Source organism: Primulina tabacum, chromosome 16 (assembly GCF_025594145.1).
Source record: "Primulina tabacum isolate GXHZ01 chromosome 16, ASM2559414v2, whole genome shotgun sequence".
NCBI lineage: Eukaryota > Viridiplantae > Streptophyta > Magnoliopsida > Lamiales > Gesneriaceae > Primulina > Primulina tabacum.
Window position 1 is genome coordinate 5,034,443 of NC_134565.1, and position 24,325 is coordinate 5,058,767.

The window sequence follows — 24,325 nt, forward strand, 5'->3', positions numbered from 1 at the left end:
GATTTCTTAAAGAATGTAAAGTTAAATTGATAAAATTATTTTGCTGAATTATATGGTCAAAATTACCATTTCCTAATTCGGTTTTTATAGGAGCAGCAAATATTTCTTTGTTGCCCTTTTTAATTTGTAGAGTAGTAAATGGAGGATGAATCTCAAAAGATTCTTCTCCTGTTTCATGAGCATATAATTTATATGTTGATTCAAGAGTATTTATAAAAGACTCATCTTTAAAATTTGGAAATATTTTATTTCTAGCTGGAAAATATAATTTTTCCATCCATTTGAAGAAATCCAAATTTAATCTAGTTTCTTCAACCCATTCGGTATATCTACAAGAATATAGATTTTGTTTTTTTGAGTTTAAACAACTTAAAAACCATTTTTTCTTATTTAGATTTTTAATCTTTTCTAAACTTTGTTGAATAGAATTGTTATTATTAATAACCATAACATTATAACCCATATCTGAAAAAGTAGGAGAATCTGATTTTCTGTTATTAACAGAATAACTTCTTTGAAATCGAGAAGTACTAGATTCAGGAAGATCAATCTTATATTCAGGTTGAGATATATTATCATTGGTCTTTTGAAGACCAGATATACTAATTTTTTCAAAATCAGATATAGAAGAAGTAGAATTTCTACTTTCTTCTGGAAGTTTAATTCGTAAATGTCGTTGGGATGAGAATTTAATTTCAACATCACCATCTACATATTGAACTATACTTTCTACCTTTCTAGATTCTTCTTTAATAGTAGGAGCAATATTCTCCATTTTCCAGATTTCTGGTAAAGTAACTTGATTCCAATTTATTGTTTTGGGAATCATAATATTACTTTTATTAATATCGATAATAAAGAGTGTAGTTTCACCTCTTTTAGAACTAATTTGATTAGTATTAATTCTAAAATTAGAGATTGTAGAATTCATTACTTTATAACATATCCTATATAATAGAACAACATTTTCTGTTCCATCTATCATGTCGAAGCCTTCAGTCTTTATGTTTAAAGTGAGAGCTTTCATGATATTTGGATCAGAAAGAGAAATCGAAAAATTAGGAAAACAACTAAAATGTATTGGTCCTTCACATAATGAGGACTCTACTATTCCTAATAAGGAATCTTCGAATTTGTTATGCCTTTGATCTCTTACTAAAATTAATGCCGAAGTATTTAAACATAATCTGGTGAGTGGTTTTAAACCTACTTGAATCATACCCAAATGCATAAATCTATAAGATTTCATATGAATATTTATAAGATTTTGAAATAACAGACTAAAAGAATCGTAACCTCCTTTTAGAGGAATAGCTTCTTCAATAGTTTTTATAATATAGTAAGATTTAAAATTAAATCCTTTGGATCTATATATCTTCGTATTAGAAGATACTGGTAATTTCCAGTTAATGCAATAAGAAGATCATCTGAAATAAATAATTGTTCTGATGGAACCTTTTATTCTACCATACATAAACTGGTCGTAGATAGATGAACAAATTATAATTCTTTTGTATTCTTTATATTTTATTTTGATTATCAAAACCATTTTTAAGAATCATTAAATCCTATAAACAATCGGTCATATCGTCCGAGTTCCAAAAAAAATTGTGAGCCGAGACGTCTGGGTTTCTGGGAGGCCCAATTTTATGCTTTGGATCTCCTGCTTGATGTATTAAGAAATTACATTTTAATATAATTTGATCTTTTAAATTATTGTTTATTATGCAAAAGATTTTAAAATATGATTTTTAAATTTTTGATTATGTTAACATATGGTTTTACGTAAGAGTTTAAATCTAATAAAATAGTCATCAAATAAATATAATAATTAATATCTTATGAGCCAAACTTTGAAAACACCTATGTGAGCACCGATGAGGTGTCACTCACCCATTGGATGCACAATTTTTCTATATTTCATCACATCCAATAGGTGATTGACACCTCAACGGTGTTCACATAAGTGTGCACGGTATGTGTGCAGCATATCAAAACTATATATATATATATATATATATATATATTGTTTCATATATATATGAAACACAAAGAAACGCTTTTCGTAAAATTCAATTGTTTCATTAAAATTTACGTCACATGTATAACTAAGTAACAACATAATTTGATTTGAAGTGGGCACTATTGCAGCAATGCTAAATCCAAGATTTGATCACGAAGATAGAGTCGTCCAAACTCGTTGTCGATCAGTACACCTTCGTCGTCGTTTTCAAGATCGTCCATAAGAAAATGTTCTATTTCTTCTAATCTTCTCCGGACAGAATAATCGAGCTCTCCACCAGGCTGATTTTGTTGTTGCTGTGGAACACTACCGTGTTGCTGACCCGTGTATTGCAGAGCAGGTTGATTTTGCTGGTGCATTAATGGAAGATCCGGCTGTCGCAGCTGAAACTGCTGGTGCATTAATGGAAGATCCGGTTGTCGCAGCTGAAGATGGTGTTGCGCTGGAGCGTCGTGCTGCTGATCAAATTCAGTTCTCGAACGCTTGTGGGATGTCAGGTTGTCATTTTCAGAAGTCTCGTGTATGGTTTTACAAGAATCAGAAGCGGCGGCGGCCGGTTTTCTCTCACGAATCCGGCACAGAACGCATTCATCTAGCTGCAAAAGTGGCGAACAAACACGGCATAAAAAAACATGTCGGAATGGATCGGACTTGAGAAAATTGCGGGAAAAAGGACCGGCCATATTTACAAAAACATGTTGAGAGAGTTCTTACCCGCATGGATCCCGTCGGATGTCTCGGAGGCTGGTTAATAGTGTACTCGTGCATTATCCAGTTAGTCTTCTTTCCATTGGAGGCCTTCCCTTGGTAAAAAACCAAGGTCCTCTTCAATCCAATACATTCATTATTATCAAATATTTTTTTACCAATCGCCGTTGCCTTCCAAAATCCATCACCGGCGGCTCGGTTCGGTCGACTGCCATTCATATACTTCCGGTCTCTCGGGGTAAAAAAGTACATTAATCCATCATCCCCCCAACTTGTATTAGTATCTGCAACAGATAAAAATATTTTTTGAAAACATAAAATTCTTTATTAGTTAGTCAAAAAACATCAAAACACACATGCAAGCATATATAACAAAGTAAACCGCCCTCCTTAATTCTAACAAAATTTCTACAATCCACCCACTGATCACGATCATGCACACACCACACAATATATCACAAATCTATTTTATAATCTAATCCAATACAGACTGAAGAAAGAAGAAAGTACCGGCCAACTCCCACGGATTATACTTGTAAACATCTACGGTGCGGATATAGTCGCATGTGAGTGGCTGGTTATTGATCTTCTTGTTTAGAAGGAGCATGAGTTCTGTGTCTGTGGGATTGAAACGAAGCCCCACCGTGACCGGATTAATCATCGTCTGCTGCTGCATGTTGAAACTAAGTTTTTTATCTAGGCCAAGTTCGTGAGAGAAAGAAAAATCAATAGAGGAATATATATATATATATAGAGATATATAAAAAGCATTCTATTCGAATTTGGAGATAAATTAAAGATAAACATGATGTGATTTGTTTATATCTTAAAGAATGTTTGATCGGTTTTAAAAAATTATTTGGTTTACATTTTTTTTTCAAAGTTTGGCTCATAAGATATTATTATATTTACTTGATGATTATTTTATTAGATTTAAACTCTTACGTAAAACCATATCTTAAAATCTACTGCATAATCGAAAATTTAAAAATCATATCTTAAAATCTTTTGCATAATAAACAATAATTTAAAAGATCAAAATATATTAAAATGTTATTTCTTAACACATCAAGCAGTAGATCCAAAGCATAAAATATAGCCTCCCAGAAACCCAGACGTCTTAGCCCACAATTTTTTTTTTTTGGAATTCGGACGATATGATATATCGTTTATAGGATTTAATGATTCTTAAAAATGGTGATAATCAAAATAAAATATAAAGAATAGAAAAGAATTATGATTTGTTCATCTATCTATGGCCAATTTATGTATTAGAATAAAAGGTTCTGTCACGCCCCGGGACGGGGGTTGGTTGACACCGGCGTTGCTCTTCAGATTTACATTCGAAAACAACAAGCCTCAGAAGTACAAAATTCAGAAACCAGTCTTTTATTCATAATACGAAATAATTCATTGTCTGATACAACTCGAATCACTAATGTTTTACAGCGGAAATGTAAAACCAAATATTACAGTATCTTAACAGATGCAGCGGAATAAACATAAACTAGAACTAATAAACAACTGTCTTTTTCACCAGCCCCAGAATTGAATCTGCTCTTCTTCCTCTAACTTTTCCTCCTCGCTTTTATCTGAGATGGGTTTAGTGGGTGAGTGATATGGTTGTCACTCAGTAAGCAGGAGCGGGAATAACTCCCAGTTTTCGAAATCGTTTTCAACAGAAACAGTAATACAATAATATACAGAAAACTCGTATTTTCATAACAGAAATCAGAATTCAGAATTTACAGGTTTCAGAACATAAATCAGAATTAGTAAGCACTGGGCACGTTAGTGAATTTCATGGCTAAACTGATATCAATCCCCTATATGTTCTCTCCTCTAAGGGGTGAGGCCATAATCAGAATCAGAATTCAGAAATGTTCAGAATATATATTCCTACCATTAGTTCACTAGGGAGTTTCAGTGCTTCAAAATCATATATCAGAAATCAAACATACAGAAACTGAACTTTAAAACAGAATTATCAAACGGATTTCAAGATATTTATACATAAGCCCACTTACAGTAATTTGCTTAAAGAATTTCGGTTGAAGTCTGGAAATCTGCTTGCCTCGCTACTGGATTTTACAGCTTCGAAAATGCACTCTCTTAGCTCTAATTTCAAGTGATAACTCAAGATTTTGGTAAACCAATTCAGAGGTTTGAGGGTGATATTTATAGAAAATTCTGACTGTTTGCCTCCCAATTAATGGCCATAATCTGACATTAACATCATTTATTCCATGTTAAATGCTTCAGTTACAAGTCATAGGCTGAATCAGTAACTGACTGCTGGAGTCTCGCTCTTCTGCTGCTGGATTCTATCTGCTGGAAAAATACTATCTTCTAAATTATTAGCTGCTGCTGGAATTGTTAGCTTCTGCTGGAACATTTCTAGCTGGCTGCTGACACATTTCTAGCTGCTGGAAATTCAGGTTCTCACATCCCTCCCTCCTTATGAAAAGTTTCGTTCTCGAAACTTGGTTGAACATGCTCCTCAAAGAGATAAGGGTATTGATCTCGCATCTTTTCTTCCAACTCCCAAGTAGCTTCTCTTTCGGTGTGGTTGGACCATTGTACTTTGACATATGGAATAGTTCGTCTCCTCAGTACTTGGTCTTTGTTATCCACAATTCGAATTGGAATCTCTTCATATTTTAGCCCTTCATTTAAATTTCCCTCAACAAACAATGGTCCCGCTTCAAGAATATGACTAGGATCGGAAATATATCTCCTCAGCTGCGAAACGTGGAATACATTGTGAATTTTTGACATGTCGGGTGGAAGTGCTAATCTATAAGCAAGTGTTCCCACTTTCTCAAGAATTTCAAAGGGTCCGACGTATCTAGGATTCAATTTCCCAGCCTTATTGAATCGGAATACACCTTTCATGAGTGACACTTTCACATACGCTTTTTCTCCAACTTCGAATTCCACAGGTCTTCTTTTCAAGTCAGCCCAGCTTCTTTGTCGATCTTGTGCAGCCTTTAGTCGCTCTTTGATCATAGCAACTTTGTCCACTGTTTCTTGGATCAGTTCGGGTCCAACGATGGCTTTTTCCCCTACCTCATCTCAATACAGTGGTGATCGACACTTTCGTCCATACAGAGCTTCGTATGGTGCCATTCCAATACTACTGTGGTAACTATTATTGTAAGCGAACTCGATTAAGGGCAGATGTTCGCTCCAATTACCACTGAAGTCTAGCGCACATGCTCTCAGCATATCTTCTAGAGTTTGAATTGTCCTCTCTGTTTGGCCATCAGTCTGAGGATGATAGGCCGTGCTAAGGGTAATTTTGGTCCCCATAGCTTGTTGAAAGCTCTTCCAAAAATGGGATGTAAACCTCGGATCTCTGTCTGACAGTATGATAGCTGGAACTCCATGAAATCGTACGATCTCATTCATGTACAAGGTGGCTAGCTTGTCCAGATTATAGTTCATGCGGACAGGTAAGAAATGCGCAGATTTCGTGAGTCTATCTACGATTACCCAGATGTCGTCATGACTTTGTCTAGACTTTGGTAACCCGACAACAAAGTCCATGGAGATATGTTCCCATTTTCATTCTGGAATTTCTAGAGGTTGCAGAAGTCCTCCAGGTCTTTGGTGCTCTGCCTTGACTTGCTGGCACACGTGACACTTGGAAACAAACGTTGCCACGTCTTTTTTCATTCCACTCCACCAAAAATTTTTCTTCAAATCTCTGTACATCTTGGTACTCCCAGGATGGACTGAAAATTTCGACTTATGTGCCTCAGACATTACTTCTTGTCGAAGGTTATCAATGTCTGGTGCGCACAATCGTCCTTTCATCCACAAGATTCCTTTGTTATCCGTCTCGAAATCTAGTGATTTCCCTTCTTTAACTTGCTCTTTTAGTTTCAACAAAGCAAAATCTCTATCCTGACTTATCTTGATTGTCTCTCGAAGACATGGTTTTGCTGAAAGTGATGTCAGGATCACCTTACTCATATTTTTTCGACTTAAAGCATCTGCTACCTTGTTGGCTTTGCCTGGATGGTAGCTTATCGTCAAGTCGTAATCCTTCATGAGTTCAATCAACCGCCTTTGTCTCATATTTAGTTCTTTTTGAGTGAACAAATATTTGAGACTTTGGTGATCAGTGAAAATCTCGCATTTGGCTCCATAAAGATAATGTCTCCAAATTTTGTGCGAACACCACTGCGGCTAGTTCGAGGTCATGCGTTGGGTAATTTTGTTCATACGGCTTCAACTGCCTTGATGCGTATGCAATCACCCTTTCCTCTTGCATGAGTACACATTCTAAACCTTATTTAGATGCATCACTGTAGATGGTGAAGTCTTTGCCTTCAGTTGGCAATACTAACACTGGCGTGGATGTAAGCTTCTTCTTCAAAGTCTCGAAGCTTTGCTCACATTTTTCACTCCATTGAAATTTAGAGTTCTTCTGTGTGAGCTTGGTGAGGGGTATGGCTATTGACGAGAATCCTTCAACAAATTTTCGATAATAGCCTGCTAGTCCCAAAAAGCTTCGAATTTCTGTCACATTCTTTGGTCTAGGCCAATCTGAGATTGCCTCTACTTTCTTAGGGTCCACAGATACTCCTGCTGCTGATATTATGTGTCCCAAGAATGTGACGCTCTCTAGCCAAAATTCGCATTTCTTGCACTTGGCGCACAGTTCCTTTTCTCTCAATGTCTGGAGGGTGAGACGAAGATGTTCCTTGTGGTCTTCCTCACTTGACGAATACACTAGAATGTCGTCGATGAATACCACAACAAACTTGTCAAGAAACGGTTTAAACACTCTATTCATGAGATCCATGAATACTGCCGGAGCATTTGTTAATCCGAACGGCATCACCATGAACTCATAATATCCATATCTTGTTCGGAAGGCTGTCTTCGGAATATCGTCCGTCTTGACCTTGAGTTGGTGGTAGCCTGACCTTAAGTCGAGCTTGGAAAAGACCGTAGCTCCCTTGAGTTGGTCAAACAAGTCATCTATTCTTGGAAGCGGATACTTGTTTTTGATTGTGATCTTATTCAGCTCTCTATAATCAATACACATTCTCATGCTTCCGTCCTTCTTCTTTACAAATAGGACAGGAGCTCCCCACGGAGATGCGCTTGGTCGGATTTGCTTCTTATCCAACAATTCTTGAAGTTGCTCTTTGAGTTCTTTCAACTCTGCCGGAGCCATTCGGTATGATGCTTTTGAGATTGGTGTAGCATTGGGCACTAAATTAATCTCAAATTCCACTTCGCGGTCGGGAAGTTTGCCAGGGAGTTCTTCAGGAAATAAATCCGGAAACTCTTGTACTACCGGAATCTCTTCTAGCGTAAGTGTGGTTTCTTTCTTTACCTCGCTTAACATAGCTAGGTAAACTTCTTCTCCAATTTTCATGGCTTTCCAAGTTTGAGAAGCAGAAAGAAGATTGTTTCGTTCTTTTGTCTTACCATGAAATAAAAGTTTCTCTTGGCGTGGAGCTTGGATACTTACCGTCTTTTCATGACAGTCTACTAAAGCATGATTATTGGCTAACCAATCCATTCCAAGAATTACATCGAGTTCCACCATATTTAGTTGAATCAGGTTTGCCTTGAAGTTCTGATCTTCTATGAGAACACTAATATCCCGATATAGAGTGCGAGTTTCTAAAATTCGATTTGCAGGAGTTGCTACTCTATATGGTTCTTCTAAGTTATCGGGCTTAGCTCCTAACTTCTTGGCAAATCTCTTAGACATGAACGAATGCGTAGCACCACAATCAAATAACACATAAGCAGGTATATTATTGATTAGAATGGTACCATCTACGACATCATTTGAGTTGTCGGCCTCTTCTTGAGTGATAGCATAAACTCGAGCATTTGGCTTGTTCTCCTTAGGCTTGTTTGGAGTTGTTCCTCCTGCTGGTCCATTCCTTGGATCTGGAAGAGGGCATTGAGCAATGCGATGGTCCATCTTTCCACAACGGAAACAAGCTCCAGAATTCCTACGGCATTCACCAGTGTGAGCGAATCCACAAGTTTGGCACTTGACTCCTTCTTTGTTTGATTGAGAAGAAGTGTTTCCTTTGGATGGAGCACTGGTAAATTGGTTGCTTGAAAACCTAGGCTTCTTGAATTGTTGGCCCGGTTGGTACTGGCTTGACTGAGGACGTTTGAGTTTGTTCTCCCCTTCACGCCTCTTAATGTCATTCTCAGCCCTGATGGCGGCTCCCATTAATTCGTCAAAACTATTGGCTTCGATAACGGCAAGGGCAGAGTGAATACGGCTGTTCAATCCCTTCTTGAAGTGATGCATCTTCAAGACCTCGTCTCCCATGATGGTTGGGGAGTAAGTTCCCAATGAGTGGAACTTGGATGAATACTCCACCACTGACATGTTTGGTTCTTGAACCAAGCTTTCAAATTCTGACAGCTTCTGCACTCGGACTGCTGTCGGGAAGTACTGCTTCAGAAATGCCTCTCGGAACCTTTGCCAAGTGATAGGTCCCGCCCTTACCATAGCTGGTGAGACTCCTTCCCACCATTTGGCTGCTTTATCCACAAGAAAAGGTGTAATCACATCTACTCTGATCCCTTGTGGAACCTCAAGTAGTCGGAGATGATTCTCCACTTCTTTCATCCAATTTTGTCCGACCTCAGGATCGGAGCTTCCATCGAAGTTGGGGACTCTTACTCTTCGGAGAGCCTCATAGTGCTGCTTAGTCCCATTCTGAGCTGGAGGTGGTGGCGGTGGCTGATTAGCATTAGGGTTCACCAACCCTTGTAGCGTGGTTGCCACAATCGTGGCTATAGCCATCAAGTCCACTTGACTGAGGCCAACTGTTGGTGGTTGCTGTGGGGGTTGTTGCTGTGCCTCCTCATCATTACGGTTATTGTAACGAGGGTTACGGTTGTTTCTCACAGGTCGTCCGTCCATTTCCTACAATTCGAAAGTTCTAAGGTTGATGGCAGAATAGAGACTAAACAAAGGAAGCAAAATGATTAAGTAATTGCTCAAAATTAAATATGAAACCAATGGATAAAAGTAAATATTTATTGATTTCTCAAGAAAGTGCAATTACAACGAAACATCGAATTTGAAAACATAAAAATGCAATTGGAACAAGTGATATTACAAAGAAAACCACTACTGATGTTCTAATCTATCACTTCTCCTAATCCCAAATCCATAGGATCCTCCTCGACTTCCTCATCTTCTTCGGGATCCTCCTCGGGTTCGTCTTGGTTGGCTATTACTGCTTGTAGATGTTCAATATGACCATGCAGAACTGCATTCTGGTCACTAAGAACTTCCACGGTGTCATGCAGCTCTTGAATCTGTGCATCAGTATGTTCATTATACTGGTTATGCTGGTGTACGAGTTGGTGGTTTTGATCCTTAAGTATTTGGATCTTCTCAACTAATGTATCACGTAACTCGATGAACTCAGCAACAGTCTCTTGTGAGGTCTCAAACTCTTCTTGAGTCTTCTTATTTCTCTCTTCTGCTTCATGCAGATAGTGAGCATAACGTTGAACATCACTTCTTAGGTGTTCTATTCTACGCTCCAATTCATCTTTGTCTAGCTCTAGGCAGTAGTTAAGCTCTTTTAGTTTCTCTAACTTCCTCTCTAAGCTCTTAATGTAGCTACTCTGGTCCGCCATATCCTACATCCAAAACATGAGAGTGGAGATTCAGAAATGATATCGAGAATACAGGTCGAGTTATAGACTAATACTGGAATGAACAAAATTAGTACTGCCTATATCTTTAATAGAAGAAATAGCTCAAAAATTTTCTGTCTCAGAATTTCGTGAAAATTTTACTAAAAATCCTTCACATCAAGAACATGAATGGTACTAAGTTTGGTGTAAAAATGCTAAGCCATTTGGAAATGAAAATTACTCAAAGTTTCGAAAAGTTGGAAAATTTTACGGAAATGATGATATCCCTATCTAAACGAAGGATTTTGGGGTTCGTCGGCGGTGCTAGAAAGATTGAATGGTTCTAGCTTAGGTTTTCCTCATCGAGAGCTTTCCAACGCCTACTCTTAATAGTAAAAATTCCTCCTGGATCAAAAGTTATGGCAGTTTGAAATTTGCGCGAAAAACACCTCAACTTCCATGCCATTTGCAAGGTCTACTGCATGCGCTCGCTGGAATTCCCTATCTACTGCAACTCTGATGCTACTGCAATCAGTCTGCTGCTTTTCCAGCACTGTTAGAACCAGTCTGCTGCATTCCGAGTCTACTGACCCAGTCTTCTGCATTCAGATCTACTGGTTCCCATCTACTGGTTCTGATTTCGGATACTGGTTTTGGGTCTACTGATTTTTTTTTTTAGACATGCTGTTGGAACACTCAGAGCTCTACTGTATTCTGATTTGTTTCCCTACTGATTTTCCTAACTGTACGTAGTTAGTCTATCATTTCAGTAGTCTATTACAGTAGCTTATTTTCAGTAGTCTATTACAGTAATTTATTATCAGTAACTTTCAGAACTTATTTTCAGAAGTCTATAAGAACTTATTATTTCTAGTTCCTCCTCCACAGATTATGAAACCTGGTTTCGCTCTGATACCACTTCAATGTCACGCCCCGGGACGGGGGTTGGTTGACACCGGCATTGCTCTTCAAATTTACATTCGAAAACAACAAGCCTCAGAAGTACAAAATTCAGAAACCAGTCTTTTATTCATAATACGAAATAATTCATTGTCTGATACAACTCGAATCACTAATGTTTTACAGCGGAAATGTAAAACCAAATATTACAGTATCTTAACAGATGCAGTGGAATAAACATAAACTAGAACTAATAAACAACTGTCTTTTTCACCAGCCCCAGAATTGAATCTGCTCTTCTTCCTCTAACTTTTCCTCCTCGCTTTTATCTGAGATGGGTTTAGTGGGTGAGTGATATGGTTGTCACTCAGTAAGCAGGAGCGGGAATAACTCCCAGTTTTCGAAATCGTTTTCAACAGAAACAGTAATACAATAATATACAGAAAACTCGTATTTTCATAACAGAAATCAGAATTCAGAATTTACAGGTTTCAGAACATAAATCAGAATTAGTAAGCACTGGGCACGTTAGTGAATTTCATGGCTAAACTGATATCAATCCCCTATATGTTCTCTCCTCTAAGGGGTGAGGCCATAATCAGAATCAGAATTCAGAAATGTTCAGAATATATATTCCTACCATTAGTTCACTAGGGAGTTTCAGTGCTTCAAAATCATATATCAGAAATCAAACATACAGAAACTGAACTTTAAAACAGAATTATCAAACGAATTTCAAGATATTTATACATAAGCCCACTTACAATAATTTGCTTAAAGAATTTCGGTTGAAGTCTGGAAATCTGCTTGCCTCGCTACTGGATTTTACAGCTTCGAAAATGCACTCTCTTAGCTCTAATTTCAAGTGATAACTCAAGATTTTGGTAAACCAATTCAGAGGTTTGAGGGTGATATTTATAGAAAATTCTGACTGTTTGCCTCCCAATTAATGGCCATAATCTGACATTAACATCATTTATTCCATGTTAAATGCTTCAGTTACAAGTCATAGGCTGAATCAGTAACTGACTGCTGGAGTCTCGCTCTTCTGCTGCTGGATTCTATCTGCTGGAAAAATACTATCTTCTAAATTATTAGCTGCTGCTGGAATTGTTAGCTTCTGCTGGAATCATTGATGATTATTAATATTTAATGGAACAAATATTTTTTTTAAATCCCTAAAAATAGGAAGATTTTATAAAGACTGACAAATAAATAACTAATTAGGAAAAAATAGGTTTTATTGGCGTAGCAAGAAGTGTAGTAAAGGATTTGAAGCCTTTCGTTGCCCCCTCAAATGCTCATTATTCTATTAAATTTAATTTGATAATTAAAATTTTAATTAAAAATATCATACAAATCATTAATTAAATACTGAAGTGCTTATTTTTTTTAATAGAACATGAAATGTTTTTATTAGTCAATAATTATAATAATTTCATTATCCTGATAAACACGTAATTTCTTATTATCGATAAATAATTGTAGAATGAAATAGTTGAGGTGGAAATAGAACATCATGAAATCACACATATGTGTATGGTTAAAGAGTCCAAATATTTCTTGACATTCTCTGTATCATTTTTTGTAACATTTTTAATTATATACAAGTTGTAACAAATTTAATGAGTTGCGATTTTTTTGAACTTCTCATAATCAATACGCGTGACAAATCTTTATTGATGATACACAAATTCTGAATGAATATTTCTACCGATACTTAAATGAGCTGTCTGGTTTTTTTAAACTTCATGTCCCACACATTTTTTTTACCTGAAAATATGAATGATAGACACAACAGAGAAATGAAAAAAGTAGTGAAAATTAGACAGTAGCCTGAGAGAAGTCATACAAAAGTGTGTCAAGGGATCACAAACCTATTTATTGCATGGCTCTGCAGTTCATGCCCAACTAATGCACTCTTCGTCTATTTAGCTAACATGAAAATCAATGGCGAATTCGCCTCAAAACTCACAAGAAAAACTCGCACTACCGACCTAACTTGTGCAATGCCTTTTCGTCTCCCTCTTTTGTTTCTCCATTGTGTTTCCCTAAAGGCCATTGCGAACTTTAGCCCCATGCAGGGGCGGAGCCACCCTTGGGCTAGGGTGGGCTCCAGCCCCACCTAAATTTTATAATTTTTTTTTAGTTTCTCTATATTTTTTTATTTTTGCCTTATTTTTGTATTTTTTTTCTTTATTTTATTGATGTAAATTTGCATAATTTTTTTAACTATGAGTACTTTTTTAAAATGAATTTCTGCAAATATGTATAATCAAATTAGACTTTTGCTCGCATTTTGCTTAAAAAGTTGAAGAACTTGATGTCAGTTGATTTTTAAAATTAACTTTACGTTCCAAATATATATAATTTTAGACTATATTTAGAATAACACACAAATATATTAAATATAGCTAATATGGTAATAGAATTATGCAGTTGCTACATATTTTATTATATCTTTATTTAATTTTTATTAATACTAAAAGTTTTACAGAATTTTAATTTTTTAATATGAACTAGTATATGTTTATAATAATTGATTTTGAGAAAAATAAAGTAATGATTTTGATGCGCATATTTTCCATGTGAATTATAGTATGTGATATTATATGATTTATCAATGATTTAAATTTTGTGCATAATGACTTAAATGATATATCAAAATTTTTGTTTTCTATTAATGTCCATATTATTCTTTGATGTTTGTCAATGTCATTATTTTTTTTTACCATTGGTTTCAAAAAATAATGTGGAATGACTTTGGCTTTTGACCGCAATAATTCTTAATAGTAAAAAATTTGAAAAATCCTTTTTGGAATTAAGATAAGGCAATACATCAATTCAATCTATGGGTGAACAAAATATCGATTTCAACCCAAATAACTTATCGAGCTGAATTCATTTTAAAAATCAATTCAGGAACCTACATTTTGATTGATAGGTGATTTATACATTTTTATCTACGTCGTTTACTTAATTATCGAATCTGATATATTTATTTAATTGACAGCTTGATTCGTCTTATTTTAACTCGTCCTGTTTCTACAGCAACAATGGAGCGAGCATTTTCATCAATGAAACTTGTTAAAACAACTCTTCATAACAAGATAGAATCATAGTTTTTCGAAGATTCTATGGTAATTTACATAGAACGAGATTTGGTTGAAAAATTTGATAACGATTTAATAATTAATGAGTTTTATTCTAAAAAGAATCGAAAAGCACAACTTCAGTAGTGTTTTAGCTCCATGTTTTTGAAGATATTAAATATTAAATGCCCTTGTTCTATGTTTTCATTAAATCAATGTTTACATATTTTTAATTTTAAATTTTTTAGTTAATTATTTATTTTATTAAATATAGTATGGGACGGAGCCAGTCCCAGGTAATTTTGAATCCTGGCTCCGCCCCTGGCCCCATGTGCGCCGTTCGTGCAAGGCGTGGAAGCTTCACAAGTGCAGTCATGGTGTGATAGTCTTAACCAACTCTACGGCCAGAAGCCTACTTGCCTTTGTCCATTCCTCAATGAGACCCGTCTGCCTTGAGTTCGTTTCCTATCAACACAACGCTTGCTCTAGAGTTGCCTCAGCTGTGCAATCTCCAAATAGACCCTTCTATTTGCGGAGGTATGTATGTTAAATTTTTATTAAATTATTATTTAATTCCTTCCTATAAATGAAGGACCATACAGTCCATTCACATTTACAGAAAAAGAAAATGCAGCACCATCTTGAAAACTAAGGTTTTGGATTGTTTTTCAATGCCCACTTCATAATCAAATTATTAAATTCCATTCTCTTTTTTCTTAAGACCAAACGTCTAATGCAACTAAACATAAGAAAGAAAATTCACTTGAATTTTATATAGACTTGTTCTTGCTTATTCATTTTTTACACACACATATAAATATATATATATATATATATATATATATATATATAATATATATATATATATGTGTATGTATGTATGTATGTATGTATGTATGTAGAAAAATTAGAACAAATTAAAGAATTTTAAAAAAATTATTGTGAAATGCATTAATTAACCTAGAATTATTCGGTAAAATTTTTAGTAATAATAAGCAGGAAAGTCCATATTTAAATTTTAATTATATGATGAAAATTGAATATATTTAAGTAATCTAAATGCCAGCAAGCATGATTCCTTCTTTCCAATATCTCTATTTCACAAATAACTATAATAATATTATTTTTAAAATATAACTATTAAAATTTAGTTAGAAACTCCTTAATTCTTTTTGTAATTTTCAAATTAAGGTCTATCACAAAAACATTAAATTAATATAAATAAAAATTTTATGAATTTTTACATATTTTTATTATTTCCAAGAAACTCTTAATATATATATTTTGTAAAGATGATAATTAAGAAGGGCAAAAGTTTAGCATAAAGGAGATGCTCTTCTTAGCTACGCACCTGCAATATACATGGAACAATCGAAGTTTCCAGCTTTTGAATGCCTTCCTACAAGTACAAACAAGAAACTCAAGAATCTATCCAATAATTTTAACATAATAGTAGGTCTCTTGTGAGACGGTGTCACATATATTTAATCATGAGACGGGTTAATCATGCTCATATTTATAATAAAAAAGTAATACTTTTAATACTTTTTTAATCGGTGACCAAAATATAATATCAGTCTAACAAAATAAACTCGTGAAACCTTCTCACATGAGTTTTTGTGTTAACGCATATGTATTACGTTGATTATTCATTAACTCTTAAAGTGTGTTTGGTTGAGTGGATTAAACAAGGATAGATTAATAGTCAAACACTTATCCAATATTTGATTAAAATTTTAAGATATTTTAATAAAAATTTTGATCCAGTTTAAGATCCAATTTTGTGGATAACTATTTGATTATTAATCTAACAAATCAAGTGAGATATACTATCAAAACTCAGTAAATTACATTTTTATCCTCTTATTTCTTAGAGTGTGAAGTTATTTATTGAATACAAAGTTTATTTTAGACTGTTGTACGTTAGATGTCGATTTTTATATTTAATATATATTATTATTATTTAATTTGATTTAAACTTTAAAAAATATAAATATATATTTATATTTTGAAAAAATAATTTATTTGTATATATTTAATAAAATAATAAAAACTAAATTTTAATGTTGGTTATGCTTATCAATAATAATTTTATTATTATATTTAATTTTATGATATTTACACTTATTAATTCAAAGAATATTAATATCTTTATTATTAACATTATTATTATTATTATTATCCAATATTATGTATTGCTTCCAGATGTGTACAACAAATAAGTAAATTTAGCAAAGGTATAATAGTAAATTTATTAATATTTAAAAGCTAATCACATATTCAAAATATTGAATCAAACAATCTTAATAGTATGACATGATGTTTGATTAATAATATATCAATCTTGTTATCTATAGCATAACCAATCATTTATTTATCTTATCACTTGTACCAAACACACCCTTAAGATTTTAATGATGGACAAATATAATAAATTAAACCTATATGTATTACATTGATAATAATTATATATTAACACGTGGAATAAATAATTTATAAATTCATAATATTGTAATGCATTTCAATTATAAATATCGTCTTTTTTATTCGGTTATTTAATATGTATGTCGATTTATACTGTGACTAACTCGTTTTTAAGGTCAAATACTTATTTATTTTGTTAGATGGATATTATATTTTGGTGAAATAGTCTCACATGTTTATTTTGTTAGACGGATATTATATTTTGGTCACTCATAAAAACTACCAAAAATATTATTTTTTTATTGTAAATGTGAGCATGGTTGATCCGTCTCACGATTAAAGATATGTGATATCGTCTCACAAAAAACCTACTTGTACGTTAAAATGTTCGACGACAACTAACTACATTTCGTTTAGTCAGCGAATTTGTAATCTTCCTTCTGTATTGTAACTCTCCAGAAAACTCCATTCCAGAATTAATAAGAAAGCTTAATTTTGTTTATATTAATTTAATGAATTTGTGATAGACCTGAATTTTTGAAAATTACAAAACGAATAGAGGAGTTTCTAACTAAATTTTTATAGTTATATTTTAAAAATAATAAAATTATAGTTACATCAGTTATTATAAAGCTGGTGGTTATAAATAACAGTGGAAATAATATTAAATTAATTGCATAATTAAATTAGAATTAGAGTTTAAGTTAACAAATTTTAACACCATATATTTGTTATTATTTGATTTTTATCTAATTAATTAATTTGCGTCACATCTATACTATTCTATTAAGTTTGAGACACTTAGAGTAACTAACTTTGATGTCATGATCTGTTTTAATAATTATATATATTAATAAAATGTTAAAATTTTAGTTCGGCAGATAGAGTCGTTATTTCTTGGGATTTAGGTTATATTTTCAATTTTTACTGAGGTCATTTTTGTATTATTTTATTTTTCAATTTATTTTTTAATTTATATATCAAAATTACAGTGTAGTCCCTCACTATTTCTTATAATTATATTTTGATCCTCATTTAAATATAAATCAAATGGATTATAAAAAATATTGCACAAACACACAACGCGTACATCGGTGCACTAGTAAAATATGAGTTCTCGTACAATTCACACTTAATACATGCTGTGAACTGAAAGATAGCCTATGTTTTGAACTAAACCTATTTGTTCTTTTATTTCCTTCAACAAAATGATCAAATAAAGCAGCTTAGATTGAACAAAAATTCCACTATACATTAGGTGGGAGACAATGAGTTAACTCCTTCCTCTTCTTTAATGGAGAACAAAAAGGAAAAGGTTGGAAAGGCCATGGATGACTTTGTACATAGGACGGACAGTTTTGGCATGATCCAAAACCTCAGAATAACAAAGGAGTTTCTGAACTTTGAGGCAGGGCACAGTCTGATTGAACCCAACCAATTTTCTCGTTCACGTTGTCATAAACAAATAGACGACCACGCATTGAGATATCTGTCAATACAAAGAGAAAGTAGAGTAACTGATGATGAGCCAAAAGAGGAACTTGTGTTCTATTCGATCAATTATGTTGATTCTCGCACTTCTATTTGATAGTTCATACCTCCAAGAATGAATGTGGATCCATCGTGCAATTTCCGACCATTAAGGATGCCCAAACACACATTACCTATGCTCTGCACAAGCAAAAAGTCTTATATTCATTTTGTAGCGCTAGAGTTAGTGTCTTTTAAAATTAATAATATGCAAGGAAATACTCACGTGTCTCACTAAGTAGCCTTCAGGAGGAATCTGAAGCTTTTTGGGCACAGCCCACCAATTGCTTCGGAATTCAAGGTTTGAAGAACTGCGCAATGTCTTCGATAGATCTAAAAACGATGGACAGTTTTAGAACCGATTCAATAAGATTTACATTTGCTCGAAATTAGATGTATAAGCACTTTCATGCAACCAGTGATCCCAGTTCACGATATTCATAAGAAAAGAAACTTTCATCAATTGGAAGCAAGTTAAAGTGAGACTAAACACTTCCAACATTTTCTATTATACCTCAAGGGGGCACTGGCTTGCCAGCAGACAGGAAAAAACGAGTCTGACATGTTATGCACAAGGCTTTCACTGGAAATATCATCAAGCTGCAATCAAGAGTCAGTATTAAAAACAATTTATGCAGTGCTGAAGGACGGTTATGATTAAAATTCTTCTAAGAATACCTGTTTACTTACAAAAGAGACTAGATCATTGTATGCTCCTTCTGTAAAGTAAATGTATGTGCTCTCGGTGTCAAAAAGTAGACTTCCTTGTCCATTCCCTTCGTTGCCAAATCTAATCTGCCTTGTTCCATAACTGATTTTTACGATTTCCGTCTGATAAGCATTGCTGGACCATAAAATGCATTTGGGCTGTAAAAATCTGAATCTCTCTTGAATGTTAACAGAGAAAAATCAAGAAAATGGTGAAACTATTTACTATAATACCGTTCAAGCAAAAATAATCTCAAAGAGACAGGAAAAAAAGACCAATTTACTGAACATTGAAACTCTTGAACAGTTTAAACTGTAATAACCATAACTCCCTATCTGTCTAATGCCACGAGACTAACTGAAACTCTTCCATCCCACATGTTCTCTCGCATTTTCAGCAAAACGTTCTTCCATAAAGTGGAATACTCTACTGAAATGATTCAGCAGCTAACTGGTTATAATGACATTTGACATCAAAATATTAAACATGAAAACAAGAAAATAATGGCATCTTGAAAATCCTACTCACAGAACGTTGCTGTGAAGCATGGGGACCCAGGCAATCTGCTGCTGCGGAACAAAATCATCACCAAAGAACAAATAACCACCACCGTTAGCGCTAGTCGCAAGGCAATGTCCTATGACATTCTTTATTATTCCTTGGCGAGCCAGTTGAGAAGGCAAGCTAATTTTGGCCTTGCTAAGTCCAAGAATTCCATCTGTCTTCCCCAGTGTGTTTAAAAGCATACCTTGCTGGTCATATGCACAACTACGTAATGAACCAAAAGAAAATATACATCGAGATCAGTAAGTGGCATACAAAAAGTTCTACCCGGGCCGCCAAAAGATTACATTACCCAAAAACTACTTTTGAATGTGCCAAGGAACCATTAGCAATGTTTAGATAAAGTTCATCCCTAGCAAGAACTCCCATGGAGGAGCTATGGTCTGCATATTCTATCTCATAATCACATTGGTGGCAAGTGTCACAGTATTTGGTTCTTTGAATCCCTTGAACTTCAAAGCAGTAAGAATCCCTATGCGGTATAATGTTAGCTTCCGCCGGCTTATAAAAAGGGTGTGCTCCCTGGATAACATATTTCGAGCAGAGTTTCATGATTACCATACCATAAGCAAAGGGAATATAAAACAAAGTCCAATGGACCCCATTTCTATAACACAACAGGCATAGTCTCTTAGATATTTCCCAACATCGTTGAGCCATACATAAAATATATGATCATTGTTCGAGCATTTTCTAATGCATGATGGACAGAGCTTCATCATCATCATCATCGTTCATTGAACGAAACAAGCAAAAAATACTGTCACTGCAAAAACATCTGTCTTGCTTATTAAAATGCTATCTTTCTAAAATGAATTTTACTGTTTTTCGGCTCTCCTTTCTTTTGTGCTATGGTTGTAATTATACAAGTGATAATAGTGGTAGAAGTGCCAGCACACAAATGCTATAATAACACGTGCAGTATATATGTGAGACAGAGACTGCATAATAGTGATACAACCATAGGCTGTGCATAAAATTGTTTAAGCCATAGGCATTACCTTGGCGCAGCTGGTCAGGGGGCATCACATTGAATCCATGTTAAGTCACTCCCAGTATCAATATCAAGAAAATAAGGCCTTGGAGGACTCCCAAAATGTAAATACGTGTAATACAGCCTGTAATATGATTTTAAAATCGTAAATTGCATATTTTCATCACAAGAGCATCACCCCAAACCCCAATATCAGTATTTAGTCCCTCTAAATGTACTAAAACAGAATTTGTTCTGCAGCCAAATGCATGCATCTATTTCACACTTGAAAGCTACTAGATTGGTTCAAAGCTAACAATATAAGGCGATCTTAACAACTTAAGAAAAATACGCAAACGAAAGAATATCCATTCATTAAATCCATCATTACTAATATCAGAAAAAATTTCAGAAAAACAACGAGCCAAATTAAACATACCCGTCAGGATAAATGTTACCCTTAACAGGCACCACACTGGAAGCATCAACTTTCGACGCAACCGATACAAATTTCCCATCTTCAAACGTCGTTAAAACCGGGCGAGATTCCGAGTCCACAAATCTTCCAAGCTTAAGTTCAACTTCCCCCAACAAATTTTTCTGATACAACGGGAAAAGAAACGTGCTTTGCGACCCATTATTTTCACGACGATGATCATCACCATTTTCAAACCGTAATTCGAAAAGGGTCTCTCCAGAAAAAGAAACCCAGAGATATAAGGCGATCAGAGATATACACAGAATCGGGAGAACACTTTTTGAGCTTTTGTAAAAGAAGTTTTGGGCAGAAAAGGTACGATTTTGGGAGGCTAGCGGTGGATTATTAACAGGAGGAGTTGGTGTTTGATCATCGTTAGATAGAGTGTAAGCAGTAATAGTTTTGCCCAAAGAGGGGTTGTCCGGCGGAGGCAACGTGATTATCACCACGCCCGTTAGCTGAGGCGAAGGATTATGATTCACCTCCATTATCGCCTACTGCGTGCTTACGATTGCGTGATTCTCTCTGGTTTTCACCTCGCAAAAGAGGTGAAGAAGGGAACAGGAGGGGCTTGAGTTGCTCAATTCAACGGTAAAAATTGTAGAGGAAGATCACTTGCATGCTCCAACTTATTTAATTTATTTTACGAGAAATTTTGGTTTTTAATAATTCTCTCGATTGGCTCTCTCGTTGTGAAATTTTATTTAATGTTATCTTTGTTGAGTATGTCTCTTATGAGACGTCTTACGAATCTTTTTTTGTGAGACATGTAAATCCTATCGATATTCACAATAAAAAGTAATACTCTTAGTATAAAAAGTAATAATTTTTCATGGATGATCTAAATAAAATATCTGTCTCAAAAAATATGACCCGTAAAAACGTGTTTTTGTCATATTTGTTTTGTTGTTCCACTGAATTCGTCATAGATGATATAAGTCAGTAATTTTTCGGCTCATTAAAATAACGGATGATTCAAAATAAAATAAAAAAAAGATTAAAATTTTCCAAAAATTAAAATATATAAGACTAAAATCATTTTTGATAATATGAGCAAACAAAATTGAGATGAGGCAAGCAAACAAATTACGATTTTCTCATTATTTTATATATTTTTGAGGATGTTAAATTAAATTATATAATGATTTTATTGAGATTTATAATTTTTATTTCACAACTTTTATCATATAATAGATCAATTTAATCAATATTGTTATAGATTTTATATAACAATATAAATGAAATTCAACATGCAATCAAACTGTGCAGCGAAGCAACAAACGATCAAACTGTACAGCATCTCACTCGTCTCACATGCTATATATATATATAGTTTGGAACACATGATAGGATAAACATGTGATATATAATATAAGGATAAATAAGATATAGGATATTATATTAAATGTTTGGTATGATTTTAATAAGAGTGATTAAATTTATACGTTAGATTGTAATGACAAAATTAACATTATCATAATAAATTTTATTATTTCAAAGTTGTTGTTTGAGTTCATATTTTTTGCTTGCATGCTAGCTTAATTTATTTTTACCTAATTTTATATATTATATAATATGATAATTGAGTCCTTGATTTTGTGAGTCAAGTCAAATATCAATTTTTAATGTTAACCGAGTAATACTAATAATTTTACTTATATTTATAAAAATTATTTATATAATTATCTCGAATTCATTTATATAATTATCATATTATATAATATATAAAAATAAATAAAAATATTTATTTGATTTTAATTTCTACCTACTAGCATAGATTTATAAAAATCATTTATAAATTGAGGGCAATTATGTCATTGGTAGTGTATTTTATCATTAAATTAAAATTATCATACCTAATAGAAGGGACATTTTATCCTTCTAAAAAATTATTTATCAATATCATGGGCTTTTTAAAAAGGTACCAAACATGGGATAATGAGGATTATTTATCAATCCCTCACTTATCCCATGTACCAAACTATGGCTATGTATATTATAAATATATATTGAGGGGTGATAAATTTGTTATAATGAAATATGGAATATGATATTTCGTCTTAAACTAGAAATCTTAGTGTCGAATGAGCTATAAGTCATCGATATACACACATATATGGGTATGATATGATGAGCACCCACTAGTAGAATTTATTTGATTTACTTCGCATATTCAATGAAGTCATAGGTAGATAATACCGAAGTAGACGCACGTGAAGTAATAGAGTACTATTTTACTTCGCATTATAACCGAAGTCGTATCCAAGAAATTAACGAAGTCTTTAGCCTGTTCAATGAGGAAAAACCGATCCGGAATTAGACCGATGCCGAAGTAAAACAACATATTTTACTTCATCGATTTCGTAAAGTACAAAAGTAATAGCTTATATATAACTGCAGCGTTTTTCCTGTTAGTTGATTATATTATTTTAAAAATGTTAATTTTCGGCATTATTGCATGCATGCATTTAGATTTAATTTCCAACTGTAGCTTTTAAAAAAATTTCTAGCAGTATTTTAAGTAGTAGTCGTTTCAGTTGGTATCAGAGCCGACCTCTCCTAGTACGGTGTGGTTCGGGGACGAACCAAGCGGAAGCTGGAGGGAAAGTGAGGACCTGATGCCGAAGAGGACGGGGGTTGATCGGTGCCATGAGGTTGCGCAAACAATGAGCGGCTCCTGGCAAGCTTCTAAGCTGAGGGAACATGAATGAACCGATCTTACACCTGAAGGAGAGGGATTCCCGATAATGTTCAGGTATGGGACTGTGCAGTTAAGGATAGCTTAAAAGATTTGATAAGTATTACTCATATCAAGAATGTGCATCTTTTTCGGTAGCTCATCACATAAGAACTCCAAAGTTAAGCGTACTTGACTTAGGGCAATTATGGGATGGATGATCCCTGAGAATTTTTCTATGGTACGTGTGAGTGAGGATATAAGCACGTTGGAAATACTCGTCTTGGTACAGTGAGAACAGTCGTCGAATTCCTGAGGTGTTACAAATCGACATGCATATTAAATATGAAATTTCTTGGACATAATTTTTATTACACCGAATATAAAAGGCGATATTTATAATTAAAATGCATTACAATATCATAAATTTATAAATTATTTATTCCACATGTTAATATATAATTATTATCAATGTAATACATATATATTAAATTTATTATATTTGTCTATCATTAAAACCTTAAAAGTTAATGAATAATCAATGCAAAACATGTACGTTAACACAAAAACTCATGTGAGAAGGTCTCACGAGTTTATTTT

At 34.0% G+C, this 24,325-nt stretch overlaps 2 protein-coding genes and 1 long non-coding RNA gene across 4 annotated transcripts in view; 1 reads left to right on the forward strand and 2 right to left on the reverse strand.

The window, feature by feature from the left end:
• LOC142529526 (uncharacterized) overlaps positions 1-24,325 on the forward strand; it is a 116,483-nt gene that overhangs the window by 24,305 nt on the left and 67,853 nt on the right. The window lies entirely within an intron of this gene.
• Positions 2,143-10,844, reverse strand: LOC142529339 (uncharacterized). The gene is made up of 7 exons (XM_075634853.1): positions 10,828-10,844; positions 9,884-10,361; positions 9,555-9,653; positions 9,318-9,467; positions 3,242-3,401; positions 2,738-3,015; positions 2,143-2,619 (listed from the first exon to the last, which is right to left on the reverse strand). Exons 1-7 carry the CDS (start codon positions 10,842-10,844, stop codon positions 2,143-2,145), a joined length of 1,659 nt encoding a protein of 552 aa, XP_075490968.1.
• Positions 17,994-21,612, reverse strand: LOC142529649 (aspartyl protease APCB1-like). The gene is given in 11 exon segments (XM_075635238.1): positions 17,994-18,283; positions 18,393-18,465; positions 18,551-18,623; positions 18,625-18,657; positions 18,839-18,924; positions 19,015-19,168; positions 19,562-19,801; positions 19,890-20,119; positions 20,599-20,615; positions 20,618-20,715; positions 21,010-21,612. Coding segments are annotated over 11 exon segments (1,644 nt in total). The 5' UTR covers positions 21,537-21,612; the 3' UTR covers positions 17,994-18,170.

Excerpts from the sequence above, each read along its gene's own strand:
- LOC142529339 (XM_075634853.1), bottom strand. Across the intron at positions 9,468-9,554 it reads CCCCACAGCAACCACCAACA|CCACCGCCACCACCTCCAGC; the intron begins GTTGGCCTCAGT and ends AATGCTAATCAG. Across the intron at positions 3,016-3,241 it reads TAATCCGTGGGAGTTGGCCG|ATACTAATACAAGTTGGGGG; the intron begins GTACTTTCTTCT and ends TATCTGTTGCAG.